The 15,359-nt window shown below is 35.5% G+C and overlaps 1 protein-coding gene across 2 annotated transcripts in view; it reads left to right on the forward strand.

Annotated features, from left to right (window-relative positions):
- Positions 1–343: 343 nt before the first annotated feature.
- The window catches only part of FGF14 (fibroblast growth factor 14), a 449,431-nt gene continuing 434,415 nt past the window's right edge, over positions 344–15,359 (forward strand). Inside the window, exon 1 of one of the 2 annotated variants that reach the window (XM_033949590.1) lies at positions 344–536. In XM_033949590.1, the coding sequence (XP_033805481.1) occupies positions 344–536 (193 nt within the window). The remainder of the gene's footprint in view (positions 537–15,359) is intronic. The other variant, XM_033949591.1, reaches the window with a different exon arrangement.

The following is a 15,359-nucleotide window of genomic DNA, read 5'->3' on the forward strand; positions in this document are numbered from 1 at the left end:
GTCAGTGCCACAGTACTAGCATGCTGTTGAAAGCAGGATTAGTTTATGGGTGGAAGTGCTGCTGGAAGATATGGCTGGCTTGTGGGGGAAGCGTTGCTGAAAACTCCCACCCTCTTTCCTGTGTCAGTGCTTTGGTACCAGTTGCTTTCATCCCACTGTACAGGAATACTTGCTACCTGTCAAGTTGAACCCTGGTAGGAAAATGTTTGAAACAGTGAGTGCTTGCTGAGTCCTCTCTCTCTGGCTGTGGGTATTTGAAAAAAAGGGGTTCCTGTTTTCCAGCCCATGCACTGGATTGTGTCTAGTGTGAGGGCACAGGGCTTCTTACAAGGGTGAGGGCAACATGGCAGCAGCCATAGCGAGCGGGTTGATCCGCCAGAAGCGACAGGCACGGGAGCAGCACCTGGACCGGCCCTCAGCTAGCAAGAGGCGAAACAGCCCCAGCAAGAATCGGGGCCTTTGCAATGGTAACCTGGTGGATATTTTCTCCAAAGTGCGGATCTTTGGCATCCGGAAGAGGAGATTACGGCGTCAAGGTTGGTGCACCTGTCTATTTATCATTCATCTGTCTGTTCCTCACAAACCCTCCTTTTATAGAGGGAGCATCAAATCTGTAGGAGAAGAAACTTTTGTTGGTGACACTCTTGGCGTTACATAAGATATTACATTAAACAGAATGGGGGTAATTCTATAAAGCAGATGCTAAAATTTACATGCCAGTTTCGAGCATATATGTTTACAATACTAGTCTATACATAAATTTATATGCATATGTATGTGCATGTAAATGCTGGATGTACACCTATTCTATAACTACATGCATATCTCTGATAGTGTGTAGTTTGCAGTTGGGTGTACACTTGGGTAGAGTCTGTGGAATGTGAGCAGGATACAAAGTTTAGTGTGCCTATAAGATATGTGTATCTTTAGAACATAGGTACACACACATGACAGCTCTATGGCTAATATAAATGCAGTTATGCTAGTATTCTATAAAGGAAAGCAGATACCTACTAAACAGAATATGTGCCACATCACACACTCTGGGCACCTATACATAGGCACACAGTTATAAGCATTAGACAGTTTCAGTCTTCTCTGGCAGGTTCATACAGCAGGAGGTGTCCTTCTCAAGAAAATGAGCTTGTTCTGTGCTCTGCAATCTATAATACTCTCCTTAGGAGTAGCAACACGTATCTACAGAAGAACAATAAAGTTAAACCTGTTCATTTAAAATGGAAATTTCAGATGAATGTGAATCTGTGAAAATAACCAATATATGATTGTGGATTTCTCACACAGCAAGAGCTGATGTTGTAATGATACCTATTGAATTATATGCTGCACAAAGTAGTACTGTGGCTGAGTGGTAAGTATCTATTGTTAGGAATTGTAATATTATTGTATTTCTTTTCTATACAATATTTCAAAAATTTTTAAAAAAGTGAATTGACTGATTTTAGGATTCAGTCTTAGTATAAGCTTCTGATCATATTGTCAGTATAATTTCTTAAATCCATATATATAATAATCATATTACCATAGGCACAAATTGGGAAAAACCTTTTAGTACATTTATACCTTATAGTGAGCCATCATAACTTATTTGATATAAATATATATTCTTCCTTCTCATAATCTGCATGGATAATACAGAATATTAATTGCTTCTTGACATGGCTTCAGTGAGCACAAAAGAGCTTCCTTTATTGCACTTTTTATTATTTAATATTGACTCTGAATGTTGTTAAATTGAGCTGTAAAAACTTAAAATATATTTTAAGTGCTTCTTCTGTTTCTTCAGTAGATCTACTGAAAAATAGCTGCCATCATATAATGGAATGAAAAAACCTACCAAAATTCAGTTTTCATGTCAATGTTCATGAATATTTTGTACCTTAGGCTTAAGACGGGAGACATCAAAGGATACCATATTTGTTAAAACATCAGAAAATGACAAGTTATTCACATACAGCTTAGTATAGCATGCATTTTAAATTAATTTGATTGTATTTATCTCTCTGCTAAGGTGAATTTCATTTTTTATATTGGCACTGTTTAATTTGATGCTATATTTCATTTTTGACTATTTTGATACATAAGCAATTTTATATACAACCCCATGATAAATTAATAACATTTTTTATTTCATATCTTATTTTAACCATTAGTGAAACTTTGCTGATAATCCTGTAACACGTTTGTTTATACTATAGATATTTCTTCGTTCCCTTGTCTTGCACTTTTGAAATGTGTAATAAACACTAGTGGTGATATGGTAATTTATATTTATTGATAAAATACTTCAAAAATAGTAATCTCTCTGTTCCTATAATTTTCAAAAAAGTGCACAAAGAAAAAACTGATACCTGCATAAACTTATCTTTTTATATTTCTTCCTGACCAGATATTTAATAGTCTATCTTTTCACTGAGGAACAGAAAATGGTTGACATTTTATTTGTTTTGCATTTTCATGTCCTTTGTTAGTAGACAAGTAGAACTGTCATGCAGATTTTGCTAAGAATTTACACAGGTATATCTGTCTATTTGATGAGTTATATTAATTTAAACATATATATTTGCAATAGTCAGAATAATTTTATTGATATTTGTAATGGTAACTGAAATACTAATCTATCTTTCTCACTTGTTGAAGAAAGTTCACGTCTCTGTGACATAATTTTGTAGCCAACATCAAGGTATGCAGCTGGATGCACTTCAATTAGACTCCTGTGGAGTTTAGCTACAAATCTGTTTTTTGGGGTGTTTTTTTGCTTAAAAGGATATTGAAATGTGGATAGAAGTTTAGTCAGTGTCAAGCTGTAATGTAAAAAACTTGAAGGTGATTTTCTGGCATACAAATGCATGATAGTCTAAAATGTTGGTATATTTGATGGGCTGATATACTGTATTGGGGAGGGGAAGCTTTTATATATCAAGCATTATATCTAATTTCAAAGAATGAATTAGTGCATACCAGAAAGTAGTTGTGAGGGTAGTTTTATAGAGGAGGACACACAAATTTTGTCAGTAGATATATCAAATTATGCAAAAATATCTAATAATTATCTGCCAAATGTTCATTAATTCATTAATCAATAATATATGATTCTCAGTGACTTTCAGAAGCATAAAGTTTCATAAACACACTTCAACAATCTTAAAGGATCAGCCTCACATTCTTCATAAAGTCGAGTTTGATAGTATTTAAATTCAATTCATCATGCCATGAAAAAGTGAAAAAATAAAGGGCTTCTTTTACTAAACCATGGAAGAGCTTCTTACCACAGGCCAGCAAGCTAAATGCTCCAACGCTCATTCAATTCCTATGAGTGTTGAAGCATTTACCTTGCCAGCCTATGGTAAGAAGCTTTTCCATGGTTTAATAAAACCCAGCGAAAGTAATTGAATACTTATTTTAAAAGAAGTAAATACTAAACTGTATCTTAAGAGACATACTTTTTCCAACATGAATTCCTGTTTTATTAAGAATGAGTCATGGAAGTCTCCTTAACTCCACCTCCCCACCCCCAATTTAATATAATTAGTAACTTGCAGATTAAACATTTAAAACCAGTAGTTGTGAAATTGTTTCTACTTGTAATTCAATTTTGGAACTGTTATATATATTTTTGGATTATTATTATTATTTTTTTGTTTAATTTTTATTGATTTTCAAATTTTGACAGTGCAATACAACTATTACTAAACATGAGCATTATACATAACGCACTTAAAATACACAAAATTAATATATCACCAATCCTTTCCACCCTCCTTTCCTCCCTTCCTCACATATTACACTGCATATGCATATATTATTGCAATATTATAGATAAATACCTTTAGTAATCCCAAATACCTTCCCCTCCCCCCACACCACCCCCCCCCCCACCCCGGATGTGTAAGGAATCTGTAAAAAGGGAGATACCTGACATTCATTGCAGTTCAACATATGCAATACTCCGCATTCATTCTCTCATATTTATACGTGGAACAAATATTTGCCCACCAAAAAGTGTAATTCAGTCTGTCGTAACTCTTCCAGTTACATGTAATCATAAGGATGGCTATTCCGGTCATAATCAAGAAGAGCCGGCTTTTATATCTATCTTAATATGCAATATTGTACCACAAATTATGGCTTTGTAGGTTAACAGGATTGATGACTCAAGAATAATATTTATTTGTCCCCAAATTGACTTCCAGAAATTAAGTATCATTGGACAGTAATACAACAGATGATCCAAGGTCCCTATATCAACATGACAATGCCAGCATCTATTAGACTTAGAACTATCTACCTTATTCAAATGAACTGGGGTCCAAAAATCCTATGTAATAAGAATAACCAAGTTTGTCTCATAGATGCTAACACTGTACATCGTAATCTACAAGTTCAAATGACCTTACATCAAAAATACCTATTCCTCCCTATAGGCAGACCATTATTTAATCTCTTTTAATTGTTTTTATTCCTACCCAGTACAAACAATCTCTTCTTCCGTACCCCTAAAAAAGATCATGTTCAGAGACTTTTCCAAATTAGAAACCTCTGATATCACTCCTTTTTTCAGCTCCTCAATAATTATTCCTAACTTCGAATCTATCGACGATCAATTACTTTTCTGGAATTCCTCGCTAGAATCTTTTCTGAATGAAAAAGCACCTATAATCTCTAAAACTATTCCTTTCCGTAAATCACGTAACCCATGGTACTCAGAAGAACTATCTTTTATAAAAACCCAACTCCGATCACTAGAAAGAAAATGGCGTTCATCAAAAACTTCTGCAAACTTACAACGATACAGAGAACATGCACATTTCTATAAAAATAAAATTAATCAAGCAAAAAAAATTTCTACTCTAATAAAATCTACAAGGCTAAAAACAGTTCCGAATTATTTTCTATTCTTAAATCCATTACTCAAGAGTCTAAAAATAATAACAACAACTCAGAACCTACTCCCAAAGCACAAGACTTGGCCGATTATTTTTGTGAAAAAATTGCTCTTATACGAAAAACCTTTGTTACAAATAAAATAGATGAGCCCTTTCACAATAACATTAACTCTACTATACCAACGTCCAAATGTACAAATTTCAAAATTCCATCCCTAAAAGAAATAGAAGGAGTCTTTCAAAGAATTAAATTAAAAAATTCTCGATCTGAACTAATTCCTCCTTTTTACCTGAAAAATTTTTTCTCTTGTTTCGGCCCTTTCATTCACTCACTCATCAAAAATAGTTTTCTTACAGCCACTGTTCCTACCAATTGGAAAAAAGCTACAGTTACCCCGATATTGAAAAAATATAATGTTAATCATAATGACGTATCCAACTACCGTCCAATCTCAAATTTACCCTTTTTAGCAAAATTAACTGAAAAACTGGTCTTCAAACAACTTTCAGATTTTATTGAATCATCAAACGCACTGCATCCTAATCAGACGGGATTTTGTAAACATCACAATATAGAATACTCAATGTTAGGCCTCATAACCAACATCCATTATTACCTAGATCATCATAAATCGGTTGCCCTTTTTTCCTTAGATCTATCTGCGGCTTTTGACACTATCGATCACGCTCTCTTACTCAATCGTTTGGAATCCTTTGGTATTAGTGGACAGGTCCTAAACTGGTTTACATCTTTTCTCTCTAATCGATCCTCCACTGTTACAGTTAAAGACGATCATTCTACTTCTTACTCCTCATCTTTCGGAATTCCCCAGGGCTCTATTCTGTCACCTCTTCTATTTAACATCTTCCGTTCTCCTCTACTTACTATTTGTCAATCGTTGGGCTTTACGTCATTTTCTTATGCCGATGACATTCAACTTCTTTACCTGTTTGACCCCGAAAAAGATGAAGAAATTAAAACAATTAATACCAAACTGGACACAGTAAAAAACTGGCTTAGCCTCAATAAACTGTCATTAAATATACAGAAAACTCAAACTATGTTTTTTACTTGGAGAAAAGACATCACCCCAATTTCTTCATTTGTACTCGATAACACTCCAATTGAATCAGTATCTTCCTTAAAAATCTTAGGCGTAATCATTGACACTAATTTATCTTTTCACAATCACATTAGCCAAATTGTTAAATCCTGTTTCTACAAACTCCGCTTGATACGATCCATCTCATCATTTTTAGAACCTAAATCTATCAATATTCTTATCCATTCTATGATCATTTCTAAACTAGATTACTGCAATTCTCTGTTATTTAATGTACCGCAAAAAGAAAAGAAGAGACTTCAAATAATTCAAAACACTGCAATAAAACGCATTCATAAAGCAAAATGACCACGTAACACCGCTATTGATCAAGTCCCATTGGCTGCCTATTAATCATCGAATTACTTTTAAAATAGCATTCTTAGTTTTCAAAGTATTATCATTTAACGAACCACAGTTCATATCTAGAATGATTACTCCACATCATTCACCTCGATCTCTCCGATCGTCATCACAAGATCTACTATCGGTTCCATTTTTAAAAATAGTGGGTACAAGGAGAAATGAAATGTTTTCTGTTTTAGCTCCTCAAACCTGGAACGCTCTGCCACTCTTTATCAGAAAAGAAAAAGATCTCATCTCTTTTAAAAAACTTTTAAAAACATTTTTATTTAATGATGCTTTTACTAACTAATCATTCAAGCCAATGTTCACTTTTATAAATTAATTTTTTTTTTTCTTCTCCCCCCTTCCTTGTGTTTTTACCCTTTTTATGTTTTTCCAGACCGAGATAATTGTAACTTTCTTTCCTTTTCCCCTTTTGTATCTTGTTTGTTACTAAACCTCATATATAAAGAAATCTTATAAATTTCCAGACTTTTTTACATGTGTTTTAATAATATTTGTTTTCTAAATTGCTGTTTTAAAATTGTTTTAAGATTGTTTGTTTCCCCATAAGCTGTTTTTAAATTGTTCATCGCTTAGAATATTTTATATAGGCGATTTATCAAATAAACTTGAACTTGAACTTAAGTTCAAATTCGTGGCCATCGAGATGCAGAAATATACTGCTTAATCTCAATGTTCCAAATATCTCTCAGACTATTCTTTGGTTTTTTGTTTAAATTTTCTGAAATTAATTTATACTACCTGGCGGCCTGATGTCCTAACAAATCTGTTTGGTAGCATAGGATCTGCAAGCTATAATAAGTTTTTAAGTTATTCCATTCAGGGAACCCACTCTGAATGGCCTGCTTCAACTGCAACCACCTGTAATTTTGAGACTTTAAGAGACCAAATACTTATTGCAGTCGTGAAAAATCAAGCAGTTTTCCAGTAGATACGACATCATCCAATGTACGAATGCCTGCCTGCATCCAATTCTTCCAAGCGATCCCATCACCACCTATTTGAATCTTGGAGTTCAACCATAAGGACTGAAAAGTAGAATTCATTATCAGAATATCTGTTAATTTATCAATAAATTTAATTGTTTTCCATGTGTCCAATATTATAATGTTTTTGGATTATTTTTTACGTGAAGAAGTGAAACAAATTCCTTCATATTTGCAAGATGCATCTCATTTTTTGAGACTACTATTAGATTTTCAAATACCTTCAGAGGCAATTTTTGTAGTTACATGTATGCTTCAACAGGAGGCTTTATCAGTGATAGAACAGACTTTGATGAAAAGACCTATTCCATTTTGTATTATCATTGTAATTTTAATGATTTGGGCTAAGTTGGTGATTAAATATAATTATTTTTAGTATGATAAAAAGCTTTATTAACAGATATGTTGTATAACTATGGGGGCTACATTAGCCCTATCAGTAGCAGCATTATACATGGCAAATTTTGAAGAGGCTTTTGTTTATCAAGCAGTTGAATTTGCTCCTATAATTTTTTGGAAGAGGTTTTTAGACAATATATTTTTGTCTATGGATGGGCACAGAAGAGGATCAACATCAGTTTAACTATTGGTTGAATTCTTTGAATCCAAAACTGAAATTTAAAGTAAAGTGATTTTAAAGTATAAAATGATTATATCTTATGTTACACTTGTTGAAAGTTTTAAAATTGAATAAAGATTTTTAAAAAACACAAAAACTAAAATTTATTATGACCTATAATTCTACTGTTATTGATTTTTTTAGAAGTGCCGATCAAACTGGCAATGAATTAATAACAGTATATCATAAACAAATGGCTCAAAATACGTTTTGGGAGCTTTCATCCTTACAAGTTTCAATGTAGTCTCCCTGCGAGTCAATATTTGCAAAGTAGACAGATTTATTCTATCATTAAAGAGTTTAAAATTCAAGCAAATATACTGAAGCAAAGATTTTTGATGAGAGGCTATCCATCTTCTATACTTCAAAAAGCTTATCTCAAAGCTAAAGATTTTCTCAGAGGGAATTATTGCTTCAATATCATGATAAAGAACCTAATGAGTGTATGGCATGTGCCCTCCCATTTTCAATATTGTCTAAGAAAATTGCAAAATTAATGGGAACTCATTAGCATGTGCTTCAGTTACACAAACCTTTTTGTGATTTTCTTACACAAGAGGTAGAACAGTGGGAGAACTTTTGTCTTATAAAAGATTTATGTATGAGACTCAACAGGAAGCAGGAATTCATCAAACCTGTGGTAATTGTCCATGGTGTTTATAAAGTATTTGTGGCTCTGAGTGGAAGGACCCTCAAACTGGACATATCATTTATTCTCAAATAGATACATCATGCTCTTCAGTGATGATTGTTTATATTATAATATGTCCATGCCAATTAGTATATGTGGAAAGAAGTATTTGTCCTGTCAAGATTCGTTTGAATGAGCACAAGTTTCAGATTTCGAACAAAAATTTTCAGGCTCTACTGGCACAACATTGGCATGATTTTCAGCATACCATGTTTCAAGTTTCTTTATTTTTGATATACCGTCTATCAAAACAAGTGTCTAAATGGTGTACAATATAAAAAGATCGAAGAAAACAATTTAAATAGGTAAATAAAAGTAATATTTTATCAAATACAGTATTCAAAATACTAGATGGATTCACATTGACGTATATGGAACAAAAGGGAAGTTGGGGAGGGAAAGGTTTTTTTTAAAATACATCAAAGTAAAATTAGTAAAAAAGGAAAGTAAATGGGAAGTGGTAAAACATTAGGATGGGGATTGCTTCAGAAGAAGCGTGAACCATTTTTGAAAAAACAAAACAAAACACACATCTAAAACAAAAAAAAGGGAAGGTCAACTTTTCAATCACTGCAATGGTTAGGGGTTGGATTTCTCCCTTGTTGATAACTTGAATAGTGTATGTAACTTCAGGTTTTACGTCTCCATGTGAGATCCTGTTTCCATCATCAACACTTTGCTGTCCTTGTTCAATCAATCATCCTTTCGAGGCTGGATTATTGTAATTCGGTCTATTTAGGCTTGACCAAGAAAAGATTTCAGAGACTTCAACTGATCCAGAATACTGCTGCTAGGCTAATCTTTGCAAAAAGTAAATTTGATCACATCTCTCTGCTCCTACAAAAACTTCATTGGCTTCCTATAATTTCCAGGGTTTACTTTAAATGTGCCTGCTTAACATTTAAGATCGTGCATGGCATCCTTCCTCCTTTAATTCCCCTGTCTTGGAATTCTGTAAGATCTGACATTACCAGATCTACTCAAAAATTTAAATTGTCCTTTTCTATGCTGAAAGGTGTTACCTACATTGGCAAATTAGGGAAGTCTTTACTTTTCAAAATTACTGAGCTGTGGAATGATTTTCCTATACATCTGCGCGATCTGGGTTCTTTCCAACCATTTCAAAAACATCTGAAAACTTGGCTATTTCAAAGTTGTACATTCTACTCCTCTCCATACTAGTCCAAATCCATATTGTATCCGTTCTCCTTTCTAATTTTCTTATAAACCGTGCCGAGCTCTACTGTTATAGAGAAGATGCGGTATATAAGCCTAAGGTTTAGTTTAGTTTAAGACTGTCCCACTAAAGGCTTCTGTCATTTTTCAGATTCCTAACTTTCGGGCTAGGGGATTTGACATCAAGGACTGGTTCATTCCAATGTCAAGTAGGGCAGCTATGGTTTTCCTTGCGACATGTACCACTCGCTTCAGAGTCATGGGCCTCCTTCCCTTGGAGTTTCTTATACTGGTGCTTCCTCTGAAAATGGAGCATTCCATTAATTAACATTCCCTTTGGAAATATTCTTCTCCACACTTATTTCAATGAAAAGAGATGCTAGTGGTTGGAGGGGAATTAAATTAACATGTTCCCCTATGACTTTTTCTGTTCCCTGGAGAAGTACATATCCTGAGGTTCTGGGTGCCCTGCTGGCTTCTTTCCCTGGTGCCCTCCCCCCTGGGAAGGGGCATGGAGGAGTCTATTTCCAAAGGGTGTCACTTTCCCTTATTTATCCCCTGGTCTGCCTCCTGATAGTGATCTGCTAGTTCTATGGCTTCCACCAGGGAGGATGGGGCTTGTCTTGAAACCAACACCTGCAAAAGGCTGACAAATTTAAAAGCTGTTCCAGTACTATTTGATTCACCACCTCAAGGGCAGTTTGTTGCTCTGGCATAATCTAGTAACTATTGAGTCACTGCTCTTGGTCTCTTGCCTTTTTGAAAGCTTCAGTTTCTAAACTTCTTTCTGTAGCACTCAGGCAACAGGCCTAGTCGGTCTTGGATAGCAGCTTAGACCTCCCGGTAATCCAAGGCTTTGGTCATATATACGACCTCCCAGTGGTTTCACCCTATCACTGGGAGGTCATATAAATTGCATTTTGTGACATCATGTACATCTACTTTTATAATTTATGTGATCTCGTGCCCCTGTAATTTGATATATGTGGGCTGTACCTCCCGGGTTGTCAAGACTAGATTGACAGAACATTGCAGTTGTCTCAAGACAGTAAAACATACAGTTCCCATGGTTGCCCATAACATTCAACATCACCATACATTTTCTGATCTCAGCTGGTGTGTACTGGAACAAGTACCTACCTCTTTCAACAGTGACAACATTTCTTATCTTTTGAATAGAGAGAACTTTTGGATTTTTCACCTTAAGACCTATTCTCCAATTGGACTGAATGAAAATGTGGCAAAATGTTTTTCTACTTAATCCTTTTTTTCAAAGTTCATTGCCTATGTAGGATTTCCAGGGCATCTCTAAAAGCTTCAGTCGCCATTGTTACAGCCACCTGATCGGCATTATTGTGCCTGTGGTTGGAGTTACTGTTAGCTAAGAAGATTTTTTCTGCATTATGCTTCCAGACGGGACTTAATTGGATATTTCAGCTCCTGAAGAAGTTTGCAAAATGGAGCTCTGGTGAGCCGAGACAATCACCTGTTGGGACTCAGATAAGTCTTGTGAATGGACTGTGACCTTTGATTATTGTTCGCTGGGACTTATATAAATTTTGTGAATGAATTATGACTTTTTTTCTTATCTTCAGCACATAAGCACTTTTGAAAATATTTATTCAAGGGGTGGGGCTTTTTATGTCGTACTTTTTTGGCCCTCCATTCTCCTCTCAAAGCCTCTTGCTGAGTGTTTATTCATAGTTTGTATTCACTATTTATTATTACGGAGACCAAATAATGTACGGGGCAGAACTTATTGAGGTTTTTTAACCTGGTGCTGGTCACTCATAAGTCTTTTGCCCGGGACTATAAAAGTTACATAGCAGTATTAAAGTGGTTAACTTTGGCCCATACTGAGGCATCTCACCTTTATTAATTCTTATTTACATAAATCCAGCATATGTTTTTGAGAGGTTAATATAGGGTTCTGCCAATTGTTCTTTTTGTTATAGGTTTGGCAGTTTTACAGAACTTTTTCTTGGTCGCCTTTTTGATAAATTGGTCACATATAAAGCAAAATGCATTTGTTGGATGTTTGCACCTTAGTAAGAGAGACCCTTAGTTTACTCAGCTTGGAATCAATCTGGAATGTTCTGCAATAAAGGTAAATTTCAAAATATCAATATACTGGTCACAAAAGCAAAGTTTGAGGGGAATGATAGCCAGTTTCTATACTTTTGCGGCATAGGCAATTAAGAAAGAATACTTATTACCTTAGGGGTTTTTTTTATCACCGGCCGCAACAGTAAAAGCTCTGATGCTCATAGAATTCCTATGAGTGTCAGAGCTTGTATTGCAGCGGTCCGCAATAAAAAACCCTAATGCGGCTTGATAAAAGGGGGACAAAATAGGATAAAGACACACAAATCATGACTGATATTATTTCAGCTAAAAAGATAACAACAAGACATTTGTATGCTGTCTATACCCAGAGTTCAAGATTGATTTACAAAAGATTAAAAAGTTACATTCTGAAAACTGACATACAAATTACTTTAAAAAGATCAATAAAACTGAGCCAAACCTCTCTAGATGCAGTTAAATTATCCAAGATATTTATCAAATAGCAAGGCCTTCAATTTTTTCTAAATCTGAGGTAATTGAACTCACATTTAATAGTTGGTGACAGAGAATTCCACATTGGTGGAATTATGTAATTAAAAAGTTGTTTAGCAAAGACAAGCAGTCTTAATGAAGATATGGAGGGAATTCTAACTTATTTAAGTGAACTTGTTGAGTAGAGATCAAGCAAGGTGAACTTTTTATTAAATTGGATAGGTAAAAGGACAATTGCCATATAAAATTTTAAAATCTAAACACAAAAACTGCTAGAATAGATTTCAAAATGGGAAATAAGAACCCGAATTATAGCTATGTAATTCTGGGTTCTATGTTAGGAGTTACTGCTCAGGAAAAGGATCTAGGTGTCATTGTTGAGGAAACATTGAAACCCTCAGCTCAGAGTGCGGTGGAGGCTAAGAAAACAAATAGAAAGTTAGGAATTATCAGGAAAGGAATGGAAAATAAAGATGAATATGTTATAATGTCTTTGTATCACTCTATGGTATGGCATCTTGAGTACTTGTGCAATTTTGGTTGCCATATCTCAAAAAAGATATAGAGGTACAGAGAAGGACAACAAAAATGATAAAAGGGATGGGACAACTTCAGCTTGGAGAAGAGTAGACTCAGGGGTGATATGATAGAGCTCTATAAAATAATGGGTAGAGTGGAAAGAGTAGATATGAATTGTTTGTTTACTCTTTCCCAAAATACTAGGACTAGGGGGCATGTATTGAAGCTACTAAGTAGTAGATTTAAAACAAACTGGAGAAAATATTTCTTCACATAACTTATAATTAAACTCTGGACTTCGTTGCTGGAAAATGTAGTGAAATCAGTTAGCTCAGCAGGGTTTAAAAAAAGATAATTTCCTAAAAGAGACTTGCATAGGCCATTATTGAGATGGCTTGGGGAAATCTACTACTTATTCCTAGGATGAGCAGCATCAAATCTGTTTTACTACTTGGGATATAGCCAGGTACTTGGGACCTGGATTTGCCATGTTGGATATTGGGCTTGATGGACATTCGGTCTGTCCTAGTATGGCAATTCATATGTTCTTATAAAATACCAAGATAGATAAAGTTACTCTAATTCAATTTGGCATGGATGAATGCTAGTACTGATTACTGTAAGTTATCAATTGAGTGAAGTGAATGGATCTGACTTAAAAATTATTATTGAACAAACACTGAAGTCATTAAGGAATCCTTTTACTATGCTGCAGTAAGTACAAGCCCATGCTTACTGTAGGTTAAAAAGGCATTATTACCTCAGAATGTGCTCAAGCATCTCAAGGTTGTTTTGGGATTGGCACACACTAAAAATCAGATTTTCTCTTTTATTCCAGGGGACATGCTTGGGGGCAGAAAGTAGGTGTGCCCTGTGCTAATCAGCCCATGGGCAATGGCACACACTGACCAATTAGTACAGGATCAGTTCAGGAGCCCTGACCTCCAAATTCTATAAAGTGCACCTAAAGTTAGGCGCCTACATCAACATGCCTAGCTAATGTAGATGCCTAACTTAATTTAGCAATAGGCTAAATCGGCGCCAATAATTTGTACTCAATACCTCTTAATTGGCACTAACACAAGTTACTTGAATGTTAGATGCCTAACTTGGTAGGTGTGATTCTACAAAAGTTAGGCACCTATTGCAAAGTGCATAGTTAAATGTGGGTATGATTAGGCTGCAGATCATGGGTGTGTTGTTGATTTAGGTGCATGTTTTTCAGTTAGGAGCTGTTGGGTGCCTAACTTAAGCGCAAACATTTAGGTCAAGAAAACCCTTGAATGAATAGGGTATGCCTAAATGTTAGAATGCTTAGGTAGCACTAACCGTGATTCTATAATGGTTGCATAATTTTTATAGAATCATGCCAAGTGCTGCACTAGGCGGCTCCAATTTTTTAGGTGACATACATAGAATTGGACCCTTGGTGCAGTTGTCATTCAACTGCTAGGTGCCAATTATAGATTCCCACCTAGAAGCACCTAGGCATACATAAGCATTGCTAAGTGTCCTGGAGGTAGGCACCAGTATATTAGGCCAGGTTTTACTGAGCCTAATTTACCAGCACCTAACTTGGATGCCTAAGTCAATTATGTCTATCCTCCACCCCTAACCAGACCTACTTTTCAGGTAGGCGTCGGGAGGCCATAGGTGTCACTAGGCGGCATATAGAATTCCTTGCCTAACTTTTATTTTTAATTTTTAAATTAATTATTCCATAAGCATCAGGGATTTTCTATTGAGGTGTCCCCTTATCTTGCTATTTGTGGGAACCCAGCATTTTTGCTGGGCCAGTCCGGCTCTATGTTTCATTGCTGGAAAGCAAAGGGTATCCATTATTTGCTGCATGTGCTCACTGAGGAGGGCCGTTTGAAGTCTTTTGCCACTCTACAGAGGGAGTATTCCCTGTCACCTTGAGATATATTTTCTTACTTGCAAATTAAACATTATTTACAAAGCCTTCCTTGGGAGGACCTCATGGAGGACGTTCAAGATGAGCTGGCCACCTGCTATACTATGGGAGCTCAACTCCCAGTTCCCTTGAGGTTTCATCATCGCTATCTCCAAGACTCTAACATAGAATTGCATTATCCCACCTACGTCACTGCTTGGAATACTGATCTTGGAATACAATTATCTTTCCTGGATTACAAAAAACATGTCCTGGTGGCTGATCGAGTTTTGAACAATGTGCAACATTGGGAACAGCATTATAAGTTTGCGCTGCGCCTTTATGTTGCACCCAACAGAGCGAGCTATATGGGACTTTCTCAGACAGGGGCTTGTCCTAAATATAGCCATGTGCCTGCTACTCTTGGGAATATGTTTTAACTCTGTCCAGCTGTTTAGACTTTTTGGAGCAGTTTACTTACCTATGTGTCTTCTGTTTGGTCTTGTGGACTAAAATTGGACCCTTTGATATTATTTGAC

Source organism: Geotrypetes seraphini, chromosome 6 (assembly GCF_902459505.1).
Source record: "Geotrypetes seraphini chromosome 6, aGeoSer1.1, whole genome shotgun sequence".
NCBI classification, from domain to species: Eukaryota; Metazoa; Chordata; class Amphibia; order Gymnophiona; family Dermophiidae; genus Geotrypetes; species Geotrypetes seraphini.